The sequence below is a fragment of the Lichenostomus cassidix genome, chromosome 3, assembly GCF_008360975.1.
Source record: "Lichenostomus cassidix isolate B80296 chromosome 3, HeHo_3.0, whole genome shotgun sequence".
Taxonomy (NCBI): domain Eukaryota; kingdom Metazoa; phylum Chordata; class Aves; order Passeriformes; family Meliphagidae; genus Lichenostomus; species Lichenostomus cassidix.
The window spans coordinates 51,315,581-51,339,105 of NC_139483.1; the positions used below are offsets into that span (position 1 = coordinate 51,315,581).

The window sequence follows — 23,525 nt, forward strand, 5'->3', positions numbered from 1 at the left end:
ACAAGAGCTGTTGTGTACTGAGTACTCTGTAACCCTGACCATCATTTAGGTGTTTACTTGAGAACAGAGCTTGGTTTAGAGTCTGGCCCCAATCACAATTTCTGGGAACAAGAAAATCTGATTTGAAAGTAAGCTTTCAAATCTGGTCTTTGGAAAATTTATTCTAAACATAAACATATTATTGATCCAAATGCTTAATGAGATATCAACATTTACTTCCTGTTAAAGAAGTAATTTATAGGCAAGTTGCTTTTATAGCAGATATTTCCATCAAGGCAGCAGTGGATAAAAGATATTCCTATCTGATGTGTTTGGGAGACCTTTTGTTAAAAGGTCAGTGCTTGATGAACAGATGTCTAAATTAAGAAAAACAACAGCAGTAAAAATGTGTTGCAGCTGGTACTGAGGTACCTAGGGGATTGGTTTGAACAAATAGATGGGTCTGAGCTGATTCAGATGCCTCCTTGTTTTGGCAAAAGAAAGAGCAGGCATGAAGACCAAGGGTCCATATCCAAGCAGAATCATGTTAGGGAGGTACAATTACAACATAATTGTATCTGTAGCCATTTACAGACATCAAACCATCCCTGTCACTGTTCAAGATCAAGCCACCGTTGCAGTTATTAGTTATTTGTATTACTACAGTGTTACTGTATATACCAGACATTTATTGTAGCATCCTACCCAGATGCAGAAAACCACAAAAATTTTCCAATGGACTTGTGGTAAAAGAAAGGACTATGATTAGGCACTGGAAAACAAGAGGACACAGACCAGGATAACAAGCACAATACTGGCAGCCTAAATATTGTTAGCTTTGGCACCACAGCAGAGGGGAGTTTGAGGGAGGACAGTCAGTGAATGTTCACAAAGCCTGAGGGTCAACAGAGGAAAGCAAAGAAAGGCATCTGCTTCAAAACCTGGCTTGTCGCTGTCAAAAGCTGATAAAATGGACTGGCCAGGTGGGAACTGGAAATCTCTACCTCCAATTAATGAGAAACCATACTTTGGGTAAAATCAGACCAACAAAGAGATAAAAAAATGAAGCTAACAAATGTAAAAATTACAAAGCTAATAAGATGTCAAGAGGAACAATCTGGTCAAAGGCAATAATCTTCACCACAGGTTTCCTCTTGGCTGTGAGGAAAAAGAAGATTTGCTAAAGGCTGAGAAAAAGGCATGGATGTAATCAAGGGGCAGTCAAGACTGGATGAGAGGGGTAACTATCTGAGCAAGTAGGATGCAGCTGGGCAGAAAGAATCTGCCAGTCTTTGGTATGAGGAACATAACAGTATGAAAAGAGCTGTCTTAGATAGTATCCCAGTGATGGCAAGGCATTTCTGTTAAAATAAATGCTATAGAAATTGCCAGTTTTAATCACAATTGAAGTCTGCAAGCAAGAATTTTGATGTGAATGAACTGCTCCCATTTTGGTTTTCATTTATAGTTTGTAGTTATTTGTCTAAAGAAGAATCTAAAATTATAAGTTGGTTGTCAATAGGATGTGTTTATTTGTAACTAAATAAAGCTTTAGCCTTATATTTTGTTTTATTTTGTACCTTTTTTCCTGATTCAGAAGATAAATTCTGATATACAGTATTTAATCAGTTACATATTTTAGTGTCGATTGATTGTATTACTTTAGAATGTGGTGAATGGTGTATTACTTTTTCTAGGTTATCAGTCTGTTTTTTAACATTTTCTCTACTAATGACTGGAAACAAAACACAGTAATGGTGTATAAGTAAACAAGTTTTAAATTCCTTCTTATTAGTAAATAAGCTTTTACCATTATGGATCCTTAATTAAAAGGTATAGCAAAGAATTGTTTACGCCTATAATTATTTCTGATCATCATGTACTTCAGGATCTTCAAAATACAAAATCATATATTCTCCTGCCATGTTTGTTACTAATGGTCTTCAAATTTTAAAATGTCCTGCTTTTTCAGAATTGTATCAGCATTTCAACTTTGAATGAAGGTAGGTAGAATTTCACAGGGAGACATTTTTGCTGTAAAAGAGGTCAAAATGTAACAAATAAGCATGGTTCTTTCTCCATCCAAAGTCTTTTCCATGGAAAACAGAGACAGTACAACAATCTGTGCTCAAAAGAATCTGTTTGAAAGCTGTAGAAGTTTTCTATGAGATGGTTCTTTCAAAGTTTAAGCAAAAGCCTATTAGGCTGTAATAGGCTGGAAATAGAGGAGGAAGACACTGGACAGTTAATGTTGATTCCTTCTGTTCATGAAGAGACGTGTGTGCATGTTGCTTTTAATAACTGCAGGTGATGCATTAGGTTCATGTTAACAAGCCTTAAGCTAGAAGTTGGAAAGGCTTTGTTTCTGAGAGGAAGAATGTCTTTGTTGTCTAACACATTAATTGTTTTTCATCTACTGATCCTAAAATGAAAATATGTTGCTTATCTCTTGGGAATCTTTTATGTGGCAAAGAAGAGAGATGAGAATGTCCATTTAATGTGTGTTAAGAGTGAGGCTCTAATAGGAACATACTGCAATAAATGAAATGGTTTTCTCTTGAGTGATATAAGAGACTGTCTTTACAGTATTTGTCTTCTTTCTTCCCCAGTCATAGTTTTTTAGTAACATGCAAACAAAGCCTATATGATTCTGATGGAATGCTCTTGCTTCTGTAATAGCTTTTTTCAGAAAGGTTTGGGAAGGCTATCTGGAGACCAAATGGACACAGAATTTGTGTAACTGAATAGATAGATTCCCATCTGGGAACTTTAGCTCTTCCCACCTGAGAGCACCAAGTTTTACAACAATGTTGATTATGTTGCAAAATTGTATGTTGACTGTGAATGGCTCACCTACATTAACATTGCAGCTGGCATTAGGCATGCACTTTTGAAATTAATTTCCTGGTCATCCCCACTTACCCTTCTTACATACAAACCAGGTTTCCTTTGGATGAAACTAAGCCAAAAGATGATTTCAGGAACTTGTACTCCTGCTACCACTAGTCAAACAATCTATAGAACTAGCCTGAAGACAGTCCAAAGTCAAATCTCATGAAGTGTGGGTTGTGGATATTGGGTGCTTAGTGCCACTGCTTTCATTCTACAGAGCCATTCTTATTTCACAGCACAATGTCGGTAAAAGCCGAAATTCCTGCTGACTAATGAACTCTTGATTCTTGAAAGTGCTGTTGTGTAGAAATACCTACAGAATTTGCAGGAGGGAAGAGCATTTCCATGCTAAATGATATCCTATCTTATTTAGCTTCATTTGTTCCTGAAGAGTAGAAATACCCTGAGGAAGTAACCCAAAATAAAGCTGCAAAGAGCAAGAAATGTGCAGCTTAGAAGAATGGGTTGCTGCAGGGGAAAATTGCAGCTGCATAGCTGTGTTTGAGCCCATGGCTTAGAGAATTCACATTCAGATTCACATGAATCTAAGTTTTTAGCCTGTTGATCTTGGGGTGGGTAGGATTGAAAAGAAGCTGAGGAGATTTGTGGGCAAAGTAAATAGTATTCCCTGTTTAGTTTTAAGCCAGCACTCTAGCTTGGGATACTGAATGTAAAGGCTGGTCCTTGAAGGTCTAGAATAGATGTGTCTGAGAGAAGTTCCAGGTAAATATTCTCTATGAAAAACGTTTTGAATTGAGATGAACAGTAAATTCTAAGGTAATACTTCCTTATGAGGCAGAAGATGAAGTCTTTCCTGATTCCCAAGAGCTCAAGCAGCAGAAGTAGTCACTGTTGTGAGGCTTGCTGTTGAATTTATGTGGTGTATGTGTGTGTGTCAGTTGGCTTCTGTTCACTTTCTTATCCATAGAGAGCACTGATCACTGCCCCGAAATACCGACATCCCATGCTCCACCACTACCTAAGCCTAAGCCTAAACCTAAAAAAGCTCCGCTACCACCAAAAAATGCCATTGCTGCTTCCACCACCACCAGCCATAAGGGTAACGAAGCGCCTCATGCTAAAAAAAGGGGAAAGGCTCCTTCTAAGCAGCCTCCTCTCCCGCCGCCCAAGCCAGCAGGTGCCAGTGCAAATCGAGAAGCTGGTGAGTACTGCCCTCGCAGGGCAGGTGCAGTGGGTGCATGTGCATGGGGTGCTTGGCTTGGCCTTAGGCTAGCTTGTGCCTTGGGATGTAGCAGAGTTGCTAGAGAGCACGCCATGGGTGTTTGGAGAGAGCCTTCTGCTGACCTCTGGCTCTGCTGTCCACAAACACCTCGGACAACACACAGACCCCCTCGCTGTTCAACAAACTTGCCTACAGCATTGAGCACACTGAATTCCCAGTTCAGTTGTGAGAGCTGGCAATACAATGATCCAGAGAACTGCTCAAGGATGAGCAGGGAAGAACATGACTTCTGAAACCAAGCATGAATTGCCCCTAAGTAAAACTGCTTTGGTATTACTGTAACTTTCTACTGGATGTAGCAACTATTCCAATTAATTTGACAATATTACAATATACAACCTCACAAAGAGGTTAAGGATAAAACCGTGAAGACATCTGAGAAGTTGAATAGCAATTGGTTTAGTTGAAAAAAAATACAAATATTTACAACTGTTAGAAATTACCAGGCTTCCCCTATATGCTGGGATTCTAAGTACATAATGGACATGGAAAATATCAGTCATCAGGTGCATAAGCACGTATGTTCATCACCACACTGTTAAACCAGAATTCAGAAGTGATGCAAGATTAAAGACTGGAGGTGGATGCTCTTACAGTACTGATCTTCAGTTGGAATAGTTGCAATGTAGACAATGACGAAAATTAAAACATCCAGATACAATTTGAACACAAGCGGTATTGTGATGAATGGGCTCCCTATATGTATTGGCAAACTTACACAAGCCTTGTGTTTTCAATCTCTCTCTGTCTTTGAAAGCCCTCCAGTCCCTCCAGTTTTCTCTGCAAGTATGCCTCTTCACAGCTTGTACATTTTGGCACGTTTTGTATTTGAAGCATACAGAAGAGGACTGGTTGAAAACATTGCAAGACTTCTAGAGTTACAGTAATAACTTTGTCATAAAATACCCATTAGCTTGGTATTAACTGTCCCTACTACATCAGATGACTACAAGAATAAACATTTTGAAAAACCAGAAATTGCTGCTTGTATTCCACTTACAGCTGGAAAACTCAGCTCTTCCTAGGTGAAGGAACTTTATAACATTTTCAGAAATAAAACAGTCCATCACATAAAGAAATGTTTATGCCAGTAGTTGGTAACAAGCTGTCAGAAATCTGACTTTTTTTGATTAAAATACATTCAGGTTCCAGATTTTTCTTCTAGTAGCCTTGATGAGATGTCATGCAATGCTTGAGACCGTACAGGTGTAAAATATAACCACACATCTGTTATTCTACTGGTAATTTCTGCCTATATTAAAAATACATTGTGTTTGTTCAAAGTGGGGCAGTACTTAGTAAGTAGAGCTGATTTGGAACAGTATTAGTACAGGAGGTTTTTCAGATCCCCATGAAAGTGAACACATGATGCAGGCAGTGATCAAGTCTCATGAAGGAGGAGAGGAATATGAGTAACAACTGAGCCATGGCTTTTCTGAGAGCAGCACAGCAGGCTTCCATACTGAAATTGTGGAACTGGGAGAATGGGACTTGAATGTAGGCATGGATGTATGCCAAAAGGCAAATAACAGCCATTAAATTTTTAATTTAATCAAAATTCAAATCTTCTACTGAAAAAGAGGCATGACAGAAAATTGTCAGCCAGCCCAGACAAAAACAACAGCAACAGTAGCACTTTTGACCCATGTGGACATGTAGGGGGTTTTTCTGTGGCAGAAATCTTTTACATTTCCATGTCTAATTGCAGGCCCAGAAAGGTTCTGAGAATAATGTAAAGATTTTTACAGTGGAAACATCTTTTGACCTTTTCCCAGCCACAATTATATGGCGATATATTTGTATCGTGCTGCTGTTCTTGAGTGTAAGCATATAACTGGTTCTGTTGACCTCCAGCCTGCACTGAAGTGGATCAGAGCCAGAGCCTTTTCTTTCTGCCATCCACCTACTCAGTAAAATTTCTGTTAAATAACATGCAGGTTGGAACCACCATCTATTTCTACTGAAATGATCAACTTCTGCCTATGCCAATTTTCTGCTTCGTTATGTTTTGCTTGTAAATTGAGTGATTTGTACCTGATGTGGGAAGGTAAGTATCAGTAGATTCAGGACAGTGCCCTTTACAGTCACCTTGGAGCACAAAGAGGAGCAGTGATTTGCCTGAACTTTCTATGGATTTTTTTAGATGTACTGAAAGCTTCACAGCACTCTAAAGGTTTATAAACCATAACCCTCAGCTGCAGAAGAGAATGGTAAAATGTGCCTTTTGAATTAGTTTCCATCTTCTTTGAGACTGAGAACAGGGAAAACTGTTTTTATATCATGAACTTATTATGGCTACTTATCTGCACTTTTATTCTCTCCTAATCTGCTGGGGATTTGTTTTTATTTGAATGCTTATTAGTAAAGTAGGCCTTTCAGCAGATTTCTATTACAGCTTTCTGTTTTACTCGGTAAGCTTAGCCAGAAGGCTGCTGTGTATCTTTCATTTTTTCTCTGGAAGTTAATGAGTTTTTACTCCATCCAAAGTGTTTGAGTTGCATGCATTTTGATGAAAAGGACTGAACCATTAGATGGTTGTCATTTTTACTGCTTTTTAAATGCAAGTCAGAAGTTTGAAGCTCCCAGCTCAGGCAATGGGTGCATCAACACAGCAATCAGAAATGTGGCTGGAATGCTCATGGACATGCATGCTAGCTGAAATCTCTAGTGAACTTGGGCATTATCCATCCATGCCACAGTATGGTGAGTATCACAGGATTAAATGGCAGCATCACTGGCCAGCTTGTACAGCTACCAAAAAATCTTTGTTTCACTACATTTTCAAGACTGCCCGGGTTGGTGACTGGGCAGACAAAGACCTGCAGTACATACAGGAGGCCTTCAGTCCCTCCTCCCTTTTGGAGGTCATTTGTGCAGAGTGACAATGGTGGTTTCTGCATGTCTTTTATGGACATACCTAACTGAATTGAAAGTACACCTTGTTTTGCTGTCCCTCTGCTGTTTGTCATTAAGGAGGAGGCCACCAGTTGCAATAACACTGTGAAAGGTAATTGACTGATACACAATAACAGTCCTCAGGTGCTCATTGAAAATTATAAGGAAAATCACAGAATTTTCACAGTCAGAACAAAAATTTATGTAGTAGGAAAGGTCAGGCAGGTCTCTGCCAGGGAGGTTTTTAATTTTATTTTTTGGGGCTTTTTTTAACTAGGACACTACACATATTTGAAATTGGTAGAGGACTTCTGAGATGAAGTCCAGGCAAGGTGTAATGGGCCCATGCAGAATGCTCAGAACAAACTCTTACCTATTTGTAAGGTTGGTCCTCTCTGCTATTCTTGGGCAAGTGTTGATCATTTCAGTGTCTCCCACCACAAAGGTGAAACTGGAACTGTAATATTTGCTCGTCTCAAGCGTTAACATGAAGGACTGTCAAAGTATCAAGTGTATTTGTTTCATTTTTTAAAGACTGGCACAAGTCAATCCACGCAGAAAATATTTTGCAAAAATTATATCATTGCAAGACTGTAAAATGCCTTTGCTTTTCTTGTTTTAGCTGGTTCCTCTCATGCAAAAAAAACACCAGTCTCCAAGACTTCTTCATCACCATCTCCTTCATCTACATCATCTCATCCCAAAGCCTCTAAGGAGACTTCCAGCAAATCGGGCACATCAGGGACTCCAAGGGGCAAGAAAAAGCCTGGGAAACAGTCAGCCCCACGAACAGCACCAGATGGGGCTGCTTCTTCCCCCTCAGGTGCAACAGCTGACAGTTTGGAAGCGAAGGCAGACAAACACAAACCTGAGCAACCTTCCGTAGTAATTTTTGAAACGGAGGACACAGACCAGTCGAGGAAGCTCGTTGTGCCCCCTCCTCCCAGTGCTGCCCCTCCTCCACCTCCGCTCCCACCTCCTTTTCCTGCTGCAGCTAGTCAGCCTGCTGGCTCCTTAGATGCCCAAGATGTGTCAGACAGCTGTGTGCCAGGGCCACACAGCCCTGGCTCAGACACAAAGCCTCTTCTCCAGACTGAGCGTGGCACAGACGAGAGTCTGAGCGGTGCAGCCCCAGGCAGCGCTCCAGATGCTGGTGGAGAAGACACGGAAAGGTAAGACAGCATGGCTGTCCTGGGGCAGTGGTAAGACCACAGCTGAGGAAGATGCATTTCTTTGCACAGGACACTGTAGGCACGTGGGGATCTCTTCTGTTTCTCCAGCTGACTGGGAACAGTTTGAGTTGCATCCCAGCACAGTTTGTTCCTTCACAGTGCCTTTGAACCATTCACCCTCACCCTTCCATTCTCCCGGAAGGTTGTTGCTCATGACATGTCTCTTTACTTCGTTGTGTGGCTGACACTGTGGTCAGCAGTTCAGCTCATAGCTGATGACACTTTTATTTATCTCTCATAAAGGCAAACAAGAAATTACGCCAAATTCTCAGGGGGTTTTACTTCTTTTTTCTTTAGATGTCATTAAATATCTCATTGCTAAAGTTCTCAATTCAATAGCTGAATTTACTTGAACACTTGAAAATTAGGGTTTCAGGCTCCAATTAGTAGGTGTTTGGTCACTGCCTAGTAACTTGTCTAAATCTTGGGTACTGCAAAAACTGGTCAAGATAAAAGTCCTAATTACATTTTTTAAGCAAAATATTTGGCAGGAAAATGAAACTGGCTTATTAATTTGTCTTTTCCCTGCCACAAAAATCAGCATCTTTTTATATAAATCCAAGAGGGTTTAGTCTAGATGCCAGTAGCCTAGAGACCTTGCTTTAAATTCTTGCTGGTGCATCTGTTGCCAGCACTACATTCCAGTGCTGCATCTCCCCCTGCTCTATCCTTCCTTTACATAAGGATTTTCCCAAGGCAAAGGGCAATCTGCTGCTGATCCCTGTGTTCATCAGTGATGAGCATGAACATTTTGAATTCAACTGCAGTGAAACTCTGTTTACAATAAATAGGGCTAGGCTTCCAGGAGACTTTGCACTCCCATCTGCTCTCCAACTTGCTCCTCGCACCCCAAACTTTATGAAATTTTCTCTCTCGGTCCCACCCATCAAGAAATAAAAAACAGTTAGGATTTGTCTTAATGCAGTCTTTACAGCACATCATTCCAGATTGTTTGCATCCTTTTTCCTAACACACATATATAGATGCGTACACATATCTGCATGTGTTATAAATGTTTTAGATATGTATGTTTTATAGAAAAGAATTAGTTTGATCAACAGAACTTTTATTTTCATACTTGCTTATTCAATCTGCCTCTCATTTGTGTTCAGTTCTGCTTGCATTAATGTGCCACCCTATCTGCTCATGAATAAACAGCTTTGCTACCAAAGAAGACCAAGAAGGGGAGGCTCCAGATGGGGCATTCTCTGAACTAGTGGAAGAGGCTTCTGATGCTGCTGCCCCTCCTGAGAGTGAAAGTAGCAGAGAGAGCCATGGCAGTGACTCCGACTCAGACGGGCCGATCCTGTACACCGACGATGACGATGATGATGACGATGAGAATGCAAGTGCTGAAAGTAAGCATCCTGCCCAGAAGCTGCAGGCTACTTTTCACAGATCACGTTATGTGAGCACACCTGACCCAGGCTAGTGTGAGGCAAAGAGAGGAATGGCTGCAGGGGATTTTTTAGGGATTTTAGGGGATTTAGTATTTTGTCACTACTGAGAAATGAGTGTCCTGCTTCCCCCAGGCAATTATGATCAGAAACCTGGTGGGGCCTGTGCCTGGGTAAGAGCAGATCCATCATTGCACAGATGAGAGTGGAGGTGGGAGGAACAGGTTCAGAAGGACATGAGGGTGTGGTGGAACAAGGCCTCCACACTGGGGCATCACATGCCATTGATTTGGCTTGCCCATGTCATGAGTTCCTTGTGTGAGTTACAGGTGTGGTGGATGACAGAGGAAGCCCATCAGTCAGCAGCTTCACTGTCTGAAAGTCACTTGTTCCTCTTTGATCAGGATGTTTTAAGCATAGGAGCAACCTCAGCAGACAGAGCAGATCACAGTAGATTACATCTAAGTTTTACAGCTTTGAAATTTCATCTGGGGTCGTGACTCCATGATCACCCTAATTGGGCAGAAGCTCTGCTGTGCTGAAGGGGTTGTCCTGCCCCCACTCTGCCTAATCCCTGCCCCCAGCTGTTCTTTCCTTAGGCTAGAGCTCATGTTTATTTTTGCAGTGGCAGCTGTTTTTGAACTGATTTCCCGTAGAATTGGCGGTTCCCTGATCCAGCTCACCTAAAGGCTGCTCCTTTGCTTGGGCAAAGAAAGTGGCAGCAGCAGGCTGTCAGGAGCAGGAAGGAGGGCAGCCCTCCCTCTACCTCCTCTAGGGTGGCCTTATGTCAGTGTGAAATCAGCATCAAACCATGGTTTGAGAGCCTTGCTCACAGCTTTTCAGGAGGAGGTGCTTGGCTGTGCTCAGCAAAGAAGGCTTGAACACCAAGGGCCAGTGTACCAAAGTGGGATGAGGGAAAATGAACATGGTTTTTTTTCCTCGTCTTGGCCACTGGTGGAGAAGAAAATGAAGTGCCAGGTAGCTCAAGAGGCTGAAGTCTTCTGCGGTTCTGTGTTGGGTTTGAATACAACCCAAAGTGATAGAAACCAAAAGTTCATGTATTCACACAGCAGCACAGTGTCTTATGAGAAGTGAGCTGGGATCCTGTGGTCTTCCCAAACTGCTTGACACAGTGCAACTCTGCCAGCTTAGGACATACGTAGCACACTTTGGTCAGAATGTCAAGACACAAGGGAAATTCTATAAAGGCTGTGAAAAATACCCTTCCTTCCCCAGCTGGCTGAAGCCAACACTGACCAGGCTGCAAGACCCTTGTCCCTGCTGTGTCAGTTTTATGGAGAACAGATTGCTTCAGTGTCCAGGGGTTCCTGCCTACAAGCACTCAGAGCACTTTTCTAAGCTGTATTTTTTGGTTTTAATTTACAAATAACTTAGGGATGGAAAACACTATAAAAGTACTAAGTGGTAATTGATTGAAATAAAAATTGAAAGAATGAGGGAAATTATGATAGAATGAGACTAAACCATTTAAGGCTGAAGAAAAAGAGCAGCAGGTTGTTAAATATACTAAGTAGATAAATAGGCCAACCTGTAATGTATTAGACTTCAAAGACATTTTCTTCTAGATTTGTCATTTTTATCCTATCACTTCACAGATGACAAGTGATGTTTTTATCAATTTGGCTGGTAGCTTTTTCCTCCAAGCCTTTTAGCTTTTTGTTTTCCTGAACTGAGCTAAAATTTTTCTTTTGATGTTAATTAAAATTCCTCTCCTGCATGTGGGAACAAGGTTGCTTTGGGGAGGTATTAAAGTTCTTACTCAGAGTTTGTGTCTGTAACCTGAGCATCAATGAACTAAATCTACCCTACTCCTCCTTTCCTCAGGCTCTTTGGCAAGTAAAATTCGTCGTAGGGATACTCTTGCTATCAAACTTGGCAACAGACCATCTAAGAAAGAGTTAGAAGACAAAAACATCTTACAGCGCACGTCTGAAGAGGAGAGGCAGGAAATCAGACATCAGATTGGAACGAAGCTAGTGAGGTATCAGTCACAGGGTAAATGTGGTTTCACTGGGTGGAGGTGGAGGAAGAGAATTGAGAACACTGGGTTCATGTTTTAAATGCAGCCCAATATGCGCTGCAGGATCTTTGTGGTGCAGCTGTCTGGAAAATGGTGGTTTTATTTCTCACAAAACTTGAACTGTCAATAATACATTTTTGTCCTGCAAGAAACAAAATCTGAGAGCTTTTGGGGTTTTGAGTTCTTTAGTTAAAAAAGGAAAGAAGAGGAAGAGGGTAAGAATGAGTCCATAATAATCAATGCCATGGTTCAGGTTCTTTCTCAAATGTGTTAGCAGAGCTTCCACTTGTATACTCAGACAAAGTAGTAGCTCCTGACACACAGAGCATGCCTGTGCATGTCTGTCCCCTCTGACCTTCCCCCTGCTCCTCTGGCTCTCCAATTCCTTCATTATTCATGTGCTGGTTCCAGCAAAAGAAGTCTAAGGAAGCTGACTTTGCCAGCCAGTGTTTAATGTTTTACTGTGCCCACCTCTGAGGCACATCTTTCTCAAGCTGTTAAACTGCTATGGAATGTATGTTACTTTCTCTTTCTAGAACTGAGAACATTGCATTAAAAAAATTCACTTGCCTTTTACAGGCTTTTTTTAAAAAAAACTTCATGTTTATTTTGGCTCTTGTGGTCTCTGAGAATAGACTACAGCATGTCTATATTTTGGTAGACCTGTCCTTGTTTCTGTTTGGCTCAGGAATATTGTCCAGATTTGGAGGATGTCCTGTGTTAGTTGGAGATTTCTAGATACAGGGTAGTCTAGTTGGTACTGCTCCAGTACAGAGCTCAGCAGCCCTGCATCAACACCCAGAAGAGGAGCTGAGTTGCTCTGTGCACTGGGTGTCTGGCCAAGGCAGCTATTTCATTACTTAACTGTAAGAGTGATACATCTGCTGTGTACAGCCCAAGGGTCATTTTTCTTCTGCAAATAAAGAGGCATGGTTGTTATCACCTCTTTCCTGAATAAATCCCAGCTCCAGTGATCACATTCTGCTTGTCAGCCCTCCCTTGGGGGCTGGAACTGCAGAACTGCTTTGAGGGTTCTGCTGGAGAGCTGGAATGCACCACACACAGCACTGCTTTGGTGGCAGGAGACAATATCTGTGTGTATCAGGGCTGTGCTCATACCCAAAATCACAACCAAGTTTGATGCCAGTTCCTTAAAAATTCCTGGCATGGTGGTCAGCGCCTGGCAGCATGGAGGTGTGGTGGAAAATCTGTTCCCACAGCTCAGTCAGGGTTGAGTTAGGCCTCACCTGGGACTTCCTTCAGCTGGGACTCATCAGCTGTGGTAAAATCTGAAAGTCCCAGCAGGATTTGAATTAGATGAGTGTCACAAGGCTGAAGATAGTCCATAGTGAACTGAGTGTTGCTGGACAGAGAGACATCTATCATGAACACATCTGCAAAACAAGTTTTACAGAAATTTTTCTCAGGTGAACAAGTGGACTTGTTTAGTGAACACAGAGACAACATCAACCACGTCCTCCACTGTACAAATCAGAAACTTAATATCTCAGTGTGCAGTTTTTCGTAATGGCAGTTGTTATATATAGGTAATTAAATAAAATTAAGTTTCAGTTAAAACTCCCAATTGTATTGTACATATAAATTAACGAGGAACGAACAACTTACAGGTTTTGTTGTTTTCAGGTTTTTTTAAAACTTTAGTGAGACTTCAAAATATCAAAAATATCAAAATTCATTCAGAATATCTGAGAATAATCTAACAATTGCATAACTGATTATAATGATGGTGCTTGGGAGCAAAAAAGGTTTATGAATTCCTTCACAAAATTATAGCTGTGAGGACTTTAAATTTGCTGGTACAACTTCTGTAATATTATTCAAGTATCAGTTATTCATATGTTCAAATGGCAGCACTATATCTTTTAAAACAAATGACCACTCTGGTTACATGAGCAGCTATTGTAATTGCCTAGAAATTACACCTTTTAAACTGTATTACAAATCCTAATGTGTCATTTAGATCTGGTTTTAAATCAGTCACTTACTTTGTTCTCACAGGAGGCTTAGCCAGAGGCCCACAACTGAAGAGCTAGAGCAAAGAAATATCCTGAAGCGTAAGTATTTCATTCAGGTTTCCTATAGTACTTAGAAAGGGAGCATATGTTGGAATCATGGGGAAGCCCATCATTGTTGCTCCAGTATTAGAACCATAACTGGAGAGAACTGTTGTTCTAGAAAACAATGTGTTAACACTTGATTTATACACTAACCTGTAATTGTAGCTTTGAAAATTGCATATATTCAATATGCCAGATTTTGCTTGTCACACTCCTACTTCTTGAAGCTGGTCCCAAAGACCAAGAATGACTTGGATACCCTTTAGAAGTAGTTCTAGGCTGGTTAACCTTCCACCTAATTTTTATGAGGAGGAGGAGGGAATGGGAATATCAGTAGGAGGTGAAGGTGGGATGTGAGGTCAGAGGTTGGAAGGAGGAGTAGAAAGAGCAAAGGCAAAGTGTTCAGCAGAAATCAATAGGTACATGCCAACTACTTCAGCATGCTGGCCTTCACATCTGCTTCTGACATAGATGTCTTCTGTACTGAAACCTGCATGAGATTCTCACTGAACGTCTTCCCATTGATTAAATCCTTCCTCATATCCCTGCTGAAAAGAGTCTGTAATTCAAAGCACAGAGGAATCAAGTACATTGAATGTTTACCCCTTATACCTATTTTGCCATTTACTTGGGTTGTGTTTGTTCTTTGGCTGGCAAACTCTTCAGAACAGGCATTGTTTTGTCTTCCTTTATGAATCTTTCCATAACACAGATGTTACCTAAACACACAGTGTAACAGTTGCTGTGCCCAGCTCCATCTAGCCCTGTGTTCATCTTGCAGAGGTAGTTAGTACTTGATGGTTAAGTAGAAGAAATAAATGAAGAAAAGGCACTTTGTAGCAATAAATCAAAAATCAGACAAATAGCAAACAGAAAAGCTCTTAAGGCAGGATAACTTCTCACACCTGATGAAAGGGTTGGTATTATGCTGTTATTTCCAGCAATTGTTCAGAAAGTTGGAGCTCATCTGTGCAACCCTGGTGTCAGTCCTGGTGTGTAGCGTGCCAGTGGGAAGGGAAGGAAAGAAAATGAGCTGTTTACCTGACAGCATCCATGGGCTGATGACTCTGTCACTTGCTCAGGCCAGCAAATCAGGGAGAGGGGAATTATTTGCTTTCAGGCAACCATTCTGAAAATAAAATGCTAATAAAATCTTACTGCTGTTGTCTGAGCTCTCAAATGCCAAATAGTTTCATGTCTTACTGAAAAGGGAAGCTACAGTTCATCTCGCACAGGAGAGGGATCAGGGCACTCCTGTCCAGTACATGATGTGAATAGACTTTCTAAAACTGTAACTTCTGAACCTATAGATTGCATAGATAAATAAAGATAAAATTTGAAAAAAGAACTTTTTTGACATATGACCAACTGCTCATGCTGGACTGTGTGAGAAAGGTAATTCCAAAACATCTTTGGTGGGCCAGGATATGGCCACTGAGCTGGGAGCACCAGCTGGGCTCCCTTATTGCCCTTTCCCTCTTGCTTATCTCAAGGTAACTAACCCAGCAGCAAACCTGCAATGTATTTAAAATCCTTTTGCCATTGTTTATTCCATTCACTGATTTTGCAATGAGTAGCTCAAGACTGGAAAGCAGTTAATAGATTTCCTCTCCTGTTTCAGCCTGTTTACTTTAAGCTTTTGGCAGAGCACCAGTCCTTGCACTCAGTGCCTCCTGCCATCCTCCCCTGCTGCTGCTGGGGGGTGTCTTAAAGAGGCCAGGGAGAGTGAAAAATAAAGGCTGGGAAGCAGAACTGTAAATCACAAAAAATCACAGAGACCCTGGTGAGCACATGAAGAATCCAAAACTGCTTTTTGCTCATCTCTGAGATATAAAATATTTCAAGTTGAAAGTAATCTGTGAAAACCAAAGCAAGCAGGGTTTGTGATGAGATTCTGAATCAGAGTCCTTTCAGGGTGCAAGTTCTCTCTAAGTCCTAAGGCACTCATATTTTGCATCAAAATTATTGCAGTCCCTTCCTGTGGATCATTTGAAAATGTTTACATGTCTTAAATGCCTTAGTTGGTATAGTCAGCTTTTGTGAGTAAGTTGGGATTTCTTTCGTAAAGTTTCCTTCCTCCTGTTTTTTAAGCAGTGGATGGGGAGAAGGAGTTATATTAGTGCATGTATGTAAACTGCAGCTAAGGGGATGTATTGTTTTGAGTAATATTTAGGGGACTTTGAAGTAAGTGGTAAAGGTCCAAATGTTTACTTCAGGATTAAGTTCAGCCCAAATCTCCTAAGAGGTTCAGGAAAAAATCCTTTTTTTTTTTCTTTTTTCGTATTTCCAGTTAGTGAGGAAGTCTGTTTTGCAAGAAGCTTTGTTTTGATAATATTTCCAGATAAACCAGTTACTGAAAATCCTGTTTCCAAGTACGATCGCAAGACATTGCAGGCGGATTTGTATAAAAACTGTTTGGATAAAGCTATCCAGACTTCCCACACTAAAACAAAGTTCTGATAACTCAAGAGTCCACTTGAAGGAATACATAAAGCCCTGTGTTTTTTATAAAGGCAGGCTTCTTGTGTACTGGCTTTGAACCAACAGTATTTATAGTATTGCATTATGGCAAAGAAACTTTTTAGTCTTCCAGGAATTTCAGATTAAGATAACTGTATTTTTTTCCTGTATTTGTAAGGGACAGTGAACTTCTTGTGCAGTGCACCTGCATGCCTGCCAGTAATGGCTTTGCAGAACAAGGGGTTTAGCTCTCGATGCTTGTTAAGGAATATTAATGGTTATCTTTGCGTGTAAAATCAGGAAAGAGAAACCGCTTTGTGCATTTCAGAGCACTGCAAGAAGCAAGTGCTTTGTTTGTCTTTTCTTTCTCTTTCCTTAGCAAGCCCACAGAGAAGTCTAAACATAGCTAATCCCATAGGGACACAATGGAAAGTTAGGTTTTATGGTCCAGGAGTACTTTTTGGTCAAAAACAGAGCAGTCCTCAGGCAGGACAATTTTTCTCTTCTTCTTTCCTCTTCTGCTACAAAACAAATGTCCCACAGAACAGAAGGTGACCAGATTCAATATGGTCAAAGTTGCAGGAGCAATGATATATAGATGCCAGGGAAGCTGCTTGTTTGGCTTTGACTCTGGTAGATTATTTAACTTGACGGCCACAATAAGTGATGCTAAACAAAATTACTTCCGTAAGGAGTCAAATTGCAGTTTGACCTCCTAGGAGCTGCAGGCAGTGAAGGAGGGAAGCCATAGTTTTGCTGGGATCTAATCAGAGACTTCTGCAAGCAAAGGGAGCTTGCTGGGCTGGTCCTTTGCCAGTAGGGCAGCAGCAGGACATCTGAGGAGGGGACCTGCAGCTGAGAATACTGTGTTTATATTTTCTCTCTCCACATCACACAGATTAGATCTGCTTTTAAGGTGGAAAGCAGTCATAAGTGTGTTCCTGTGCATTAATGTGTTCCTGTTTGGCCAAGTGAGTCAGTTCATACCTGCAGCCAAATCTTGGCCCTCTGGCTGGAATTTTCCACAACACCTACAGGAACCAAGAGCACCAGACCCATTATTTTTAGCACCACACATCTTCTTAATTCCCTACAGCAACATTCAAAACTTTTACCTTAAAAGACCAAAACCACACTGTAATTTTTTTACTGTCGATAGGAATTTGTATCCAGGCAGTGTTTCTGTAGCACCAGGCTTAAAGCAAGACTCTGCTCAGCAGGCTGGAGATGGAAAGTTGATGCTTTAGGTCCCAAGTCAGTGCCAGAGACAGGGACACGTGTGCCAAACAGCAGATTCAATATACTAGCAGCAGCTACCACATTTCAGTCCATTTCCTTTAGCTCTTGAGTTTTATTCCTGGAAGTAAACCAACTTGAATGTATAAAACACATCCTGTCCCCTGACCTCTAACACAGAAGACTATCTGTTCCCCATGGGTTTGATCCCCTCTTGCTTTGCCCAGGATTTAAGGAAGCACCTGGTGCCTCCTGTTGGTATTGTCCTCCAAAAGATGGGCTGCCAGCCCTCCTCAGTGGTCTGCTCCAAGAGGTGCCTGGACCTTCTGCCCAGTCGCTAATATGATTGCCCTTTTTGGGGGTTTTCCCTTGTCCAGCTATCCTGGTGTGCAGTTTTCTGCTACCCACAGGGATGTGCCTTCACAGCTTGGGATAGGCAGCTAACCTTCAACCTTCCTAAATGTCTAGCGCAAGTTTTTTAAGGTATTTTGTCCTCCCCCAAAATACAGAGGAACAGTATTTCAGGTGGCCATGCTGTTGGTAGTTCTTCCTTAAGGTATGCATTAAGCAGCATGAGCTCCTGTTACCTAAATGAAGCATCTTATTGCTGCTTCTTAAGAGACACCATGGTTTAGGTAGCAAAGAAATGTCACAATATGAATAATGCACAGCATATTTTACAAACTAAATTAAGAAAAGAGCAGTAGAGTGACATGTATATTCAGTTGCTTTTTTTCCTGCTATGTCTGCTACTGGAGAGTATCCAGGGTAGGATTTCAGCAATTCCATTCATAAAGGGACAAATTTTTTTACGTCAGATGATTCCCAGGTGAATGGAACCCCAAAGTAATAGTTTGTGTTTAATTACCTTAGCTACTGTGTCTATTGATTGCAAAGACAGGGTGTTTAAATGCCTACAGATGATTTATCTGTCCTAAAACAGCTATACACCTTTTGATTTGTTTAGGTGATCATATTATGAGAAGAGTTATCCTTTCAAGTTATAAGTCCTTAAGTACACCCAGCTTATTTATTCATAGCTACGTTAATTAAAAAAATTAAAATGCAGATTAACTATAATTCTCCATTCTTCAGTTTGAGTCCATTTACAGTTCCTCTATGGAAACAGGCTATCCATTTCTTATCCGTTTAAGAGAAAAGCAATTAATAAACTGTAAATTACATCCATGTTTCAGTGTCTCAGTAACATCACCATCGAAGTGAGATCCAGCCTAATGCTGGCAGCAAGCCTGTGACATTGCACCTTGCTCTTGGAAACCTGAAATTTTGGTGTAGACTTTGGTGGAGTCTTCTCACAGAGCTGATCTTGGGCAGGCATTGCTTTTTTCCTACTGTATCTTTCTTCTTTTTGATTTTTATAATTTGTCCTCTCCTCCTTTCCCTGATATTCTTCTTAGATGAAAGTGTTTGAGGAAGCAAAGGATATCTGCAAGTACCATGAGGTGTCCTGTTGCAGCATTGTCCCCAGTGTGTAAGTCATTATACAGAAACTCTTCTGTGGCCAGGTCACCTATAATTAACACAGCAGGCTGGCCGTAGGAAACAGGGCAAATACAACTATATCAGGATTTAAAACTCCCTTTTCATCCATACAGGTTGGCTGCATCCAGAACAAATTAATTCCTTTAAATTTATAGTTAGCTTTGAACTGTAATGCGGAGTCTATAATCCCCAACCATGAATAAAACAGGTTCAGAATTCTATGGATTTCTCTAGGTGGGATATTTCAGCCACAAAACTTTGCATGTAACCATCAGAGGTGGACTGAACGGGCAAATACTGTTCTTCAAACTGTGCATCAATTTTAAAACATGCTGAGCCCACATGAACATGTCTTTGTAGGTGTGCTTTTCACTGGCACTCAAGAAATCAAGTTTGGTTTGAACAAAACTTGTTAAAAGCAAATAGTTTCATTCATATGCCCAAATCCATTCAAAAAATGCTCATGTAATTTCCTGCTGTGCTCGTTCATTTGGTCCAGCCAGTGGCCTTTAACCAAGAGGGCTTGAGTGCTGGATCATATTGCCCCCAGTATAAAATTTTTTAAAAAAATTAAAATAATAGAGCCAATTTGCACTGACAAATGACAGTGAAAAAAATGTCATCGGTTCATGTCCTGTGGCAGTAGAGGACACTTGGATGATTCAAATACTCAGAGCAAACTTTTTGCTTGGTATTTATAAATTACACTCTTATTCTAAAATCAATTAGATGGCATGTTGGAAGTAAAAGCAACAGTGATTTTAGTGATAGAATAAGTAATGAAACATCAGGCAGCTCTTTCAGGGTATTTGTTGGTACACAGAAAGGAAATGACAGGCACCTTCTCTTTGCTGTGCTCGTGACCCACAGTTGACTTGAGATGTCTACAGAATCAGGGGAAATGCGGATAGGGAAAAGAGTGAGAGCATACAAAAGCCAAAAAAGCAGACAACACATGCGGCATCATCCAGAAATATGAGGAAACATAAGCCAGGACTTGGAGTTCTGAAGCTTTCAACCAAGAGAAATACAGTATGTGCAGTTCTAATATTTAAATATTCACTCCTTTTTATCTCTTCTGAAAACAGAGAAGAATGAAGAAGAGGAACAGGAAGCCAAAAGAGAAATAAAACGTAGACTCAGTAGAAAGGTGATGATGTGCTTTTCTGTATTGTGTATTTTTGTACATAGCATTATGTTTTACAAGAATCTAACAATTAGTGTATAGACATTGCTGCAAATGTCCATCAGTCATTCTCCCAGATTAGAAATCTGCTTAAAAAGCAGTACAAGCCCAGTCCATGCTGGGGGAAATTCCATCCCATCCATCTCCCCACACCTGGAGAAGCATACCAAGTCTGGCCATATTTGTGTGTGTAAGCAGGGGACCTAAGTGACACATTTTCTCTGTAGCATGACCACCCCTGTGACGTACAATCAAGGGCAGCCACACCTTGTAGAGTAGATCCACTCTTCCCTAGAGCAGCAGAGAGGGCAGCAAAACAACATGAGCCACACGAAATCCCTTTACTGCTCTTCTAACCACATCAGTGGTCTTAGCTTCTGCAGGTGGGATCATGCTTATTGTCCCTGGAAATGGATCTGTTCTGGAAGAGGATGGGGGGAGTTTTCATAAGTATCCCTGGTCTGCCCTTCTCTGCAAAAACACAGTTTCCTTAATATGATCGTCCTTAGTTAATTAAAGGGAATATTGTTTGAGGTGACTCAAACGATTTGGCATCATAATGATCCCTAGATGGTCGAAACCAGGATTTTTTTGGGCAGATACTTCCAAATCTCGCTTATTTTTGGTATTATAGTTTTAACACTGTATAATCATTAATGCAAACAGCCTAGTGGGGTAAATGCAGTGACAGATGCAAAGTCACAATTAATATTCGAGGGATAACTGTCATGATTCTCTGTGACCTGCCCGACAAAGACTATTTTTATAATTGAAGAAATCAGGTTATGCTGCCTCCCCATTCCTGCGCAGCACTCCCAGGATGGTGCCTTTTTTTAGACACCTGAAAGTGACCCTATTTAGAAATACCATTAAAGTTCTCTTGAGATTACATCATACCCTCCTCGTTTATTTCATTTCATCTTATTAAGCATACTATTTTCTGCCTCCTGCTTCCAGCTCAGTCTGAGGCCTACAGTGGCTGAACTTCAAGCGAGAAGAATCCTTCGATTTAACGAGTACGTGGAGGTCACGGAATCTCCGGATTACGACCGTCGTGCTGACAAGCCTTGGGCCAGGTTAACTCCTGCAGACAAGGCAAGGGATAAACGTAGATTATAAGAAAATGCTTTCATCTATCACTTTTGGGGAGCTTTCCTCTGGTTTATGTTCTCTTGATGCCAGCATCACAAATGACATCTGCTGGAGACAGCAAGATTGTCATGGTACTTTTGTGCATCTACTGCTTGCAGGTGAAAACACACTCAGGTGCCTATTAAAAGAAAACACACTCAGGTGCCTATTAAAAGCATATTTTCCACATCCATTATGACAGTTCAGGCCAGAATTTCTAATTTTTTCTTCTAATTTTTAAATCCTTGCTAAGCCAGATAAATGTTTACCAAAGATGGCTCTGATCTGTGGGAATTCAGGTAGGGGTTTGAGGCAGAAGCCTGCATCGCTGCTACCAGGAGTTATTTTTGCTTCTCATTTGAGTGAAAAAAGGTAGAAACTGCTCTGTCCTTCTCGAGGTTCTTGGCCACAACCACCAACACAGGAATTGAGCACATGCATGCAGTGCACCTTCTTGGGATGTTTGCCCCGGCAGGCTGCAGTTAATATAGCTCTGCTGCCCAGCCACAAAGGATGAGATAAATGATCCTGTGATTCTCATTTGAAAAACACATCAGTCAAAGATTACCATAAAATACTCTTCCATTTCCCTCCTATACTGCTTAATAAAAGGTAAGCTGTAGGATTTATGTAGCTAAGAGAGCTGCCTCTGAAGCATTGGGTCTGAACCAACACCTATGGACTTTATGGAAGTCCTGTGAAACATACTTGACATGAAAAGTGGTATGTGCAAGAACCCACTCTCTTCTAGCTAAGGATGATGAAGCACTGGTTTTATTTAAGCTTGTATTTTAATATTAATATTTAAAAATTGCCAGCTCATCATACCAAGTCAAGGTGAAATCATTAAAAATGTAGCCAGAAGTGTTTGTAGATGTTGGTTGTGGGAGATATGAGCACTGTCCAGTTCTCCCACAGTCTATGGGAAGTTAGAGGACCCAGCACCTCCACTTTGACAGAGGTCCAACCAGAGTGACCTGCACTAGAAAAAAAAAATGGAGTTCTCTACCTACTTCAGGGTAGCAGTTTTTAGTCTCAATTAATTTTGTTTTTAGCAGGTGCTCAAGGCTGATTCTGTGAGCCCTGAGTTTGTTGAAAGAAAGGCTGACTTGGGGTTGCCTGGAAACTCCCTTGTCCTTTTCCCAGAGAAATCATTCTTCTAATTCCAGTGGGAGCAGAAAATTGTGCTGCAACTATATTACAGAGCTGGAGCTCTGCTGTCTTCGTTGCTGATTTGGTGCTCAGAAATCGCTGTCTCTTTCCTAGCTCCACAGCAGCCTCGTGTAAACATGCTGTTGTAGCTAAACATGACCACCCCTGCTTAAAATGAAGATTCTCATTTATAAGACTGCAGTCTGGTGATGCTATAATTTTATCATGTTGCTTGTCTGTTCTGCACTGAAAGGAATGCTCACCAGATGACATTTCTTTATAGATTAATGAAATTATACTGTCTTTATTTTAAATGGTGAAAGAAAAGAATGAGTAAGAATAAACTGTCATTTCCTTTAACAGTGAAGTTAGGAAGGTGTGTGGCATAGAAAAAAAACCCCGTGTAGTATATATTATAATATTTCTGAAATTATATTTATTACTTGATGAAGTAAATTGCTTATCAGTTCTTAACGTAAGCAGCAAGGCATTTACAAAGTATACTGAATTTCTGCTGTTCTTTACTATTTGCCAACTGAAAGCCCAAGCCTGAAACGTCCAAATAATTCATGTCATTTTACATAAAACTCATCAAAACAAGATATTAATTCCACTTTTTAAAAAAATGCTGTTCATCTTGCATTCCTGAAGTCTGTCTCCAGAGGGAACTACAAGGCACCTACTGTGTGCACAGTGCCTGTGCAGGCAGAGTGACCCACCAGCTCCTCAGGGGCTGTGCCTGGAGATAAAATCCCCTCCTGTCTGCCTACTCAGCAAGTGATTGTCAGGGTAATCCAATCCCTTGCCCAGTTTTCTGTAAAAGTGCCCTATTTCAGTGGGGGCTTGGTTCACCCATCGCAGTAGATTTGGTGTTTCTTGGTTTACTTTTAGTGCTTGATGCTTTGCATTTCTTTGTAGTGGATGAGCACTTCAAACAGCTATAATTGAAAAATCACTCATGTTGATGATCAGAAATGTGTGAGAGCTGTGGATTACAGTAAGGGAGACTGGAAATGGGAACTGTAAGGAACCTGCAAGAGTAGGGCCATGTTTCTTTCAGGCTCTTTATTTTCTTTAAAATTCATATTTCTTATGGTTGC

The 23,525-nt window shown here is 40.9% G+C and overlaps 1 protein-coding gene across 5 annotated transcripts in view; it reads left to right on the forward strand.

Moving 5' to 3' along the window:
- The window catches only part of PHACTR2 (phosphatase and actin regulator 2), a 136,809-nt gene that overhangs the window by 107,648 nt on the left and 5,636 nt on the right, over nt 1-23,525 (forward strand). For 4 of the 5 annotated variants that reach the window (XM_085055734.1, XM_085055733.1, XM_085055736.1 and 1 more), the window contains 7 exons: nt 3,800-4,033; nt 7,632-8,181; nt 9,400-9,599; nt 11,484-11,640; nt 13,699-13,754; nt 20,045-20,106; nt 21,100-21,237. In XM_085055734.1, coding sequence (XP_084911860.1) covers nt 3,800-4,033; nt 7,632-8,181; nt 9,400-9,599; nt 11,484-11,640; nt 13,699-13,754; nt 20,045-20,106; nt 21,100-21,237 — 1,397 coding nt within the window. The remainder of the gene's footprint in view (nt 1-3,799; nt 4,034-7,631; nt 8,182-9,399; nt 9,600-11,483; nt 11,641-13,698; nt 13,755-20,044; nt 20,107-21,099; nt 21,238-23,525) is intronic. The other variant, XM_085055737.1, reaches the window with a different exon arrangement.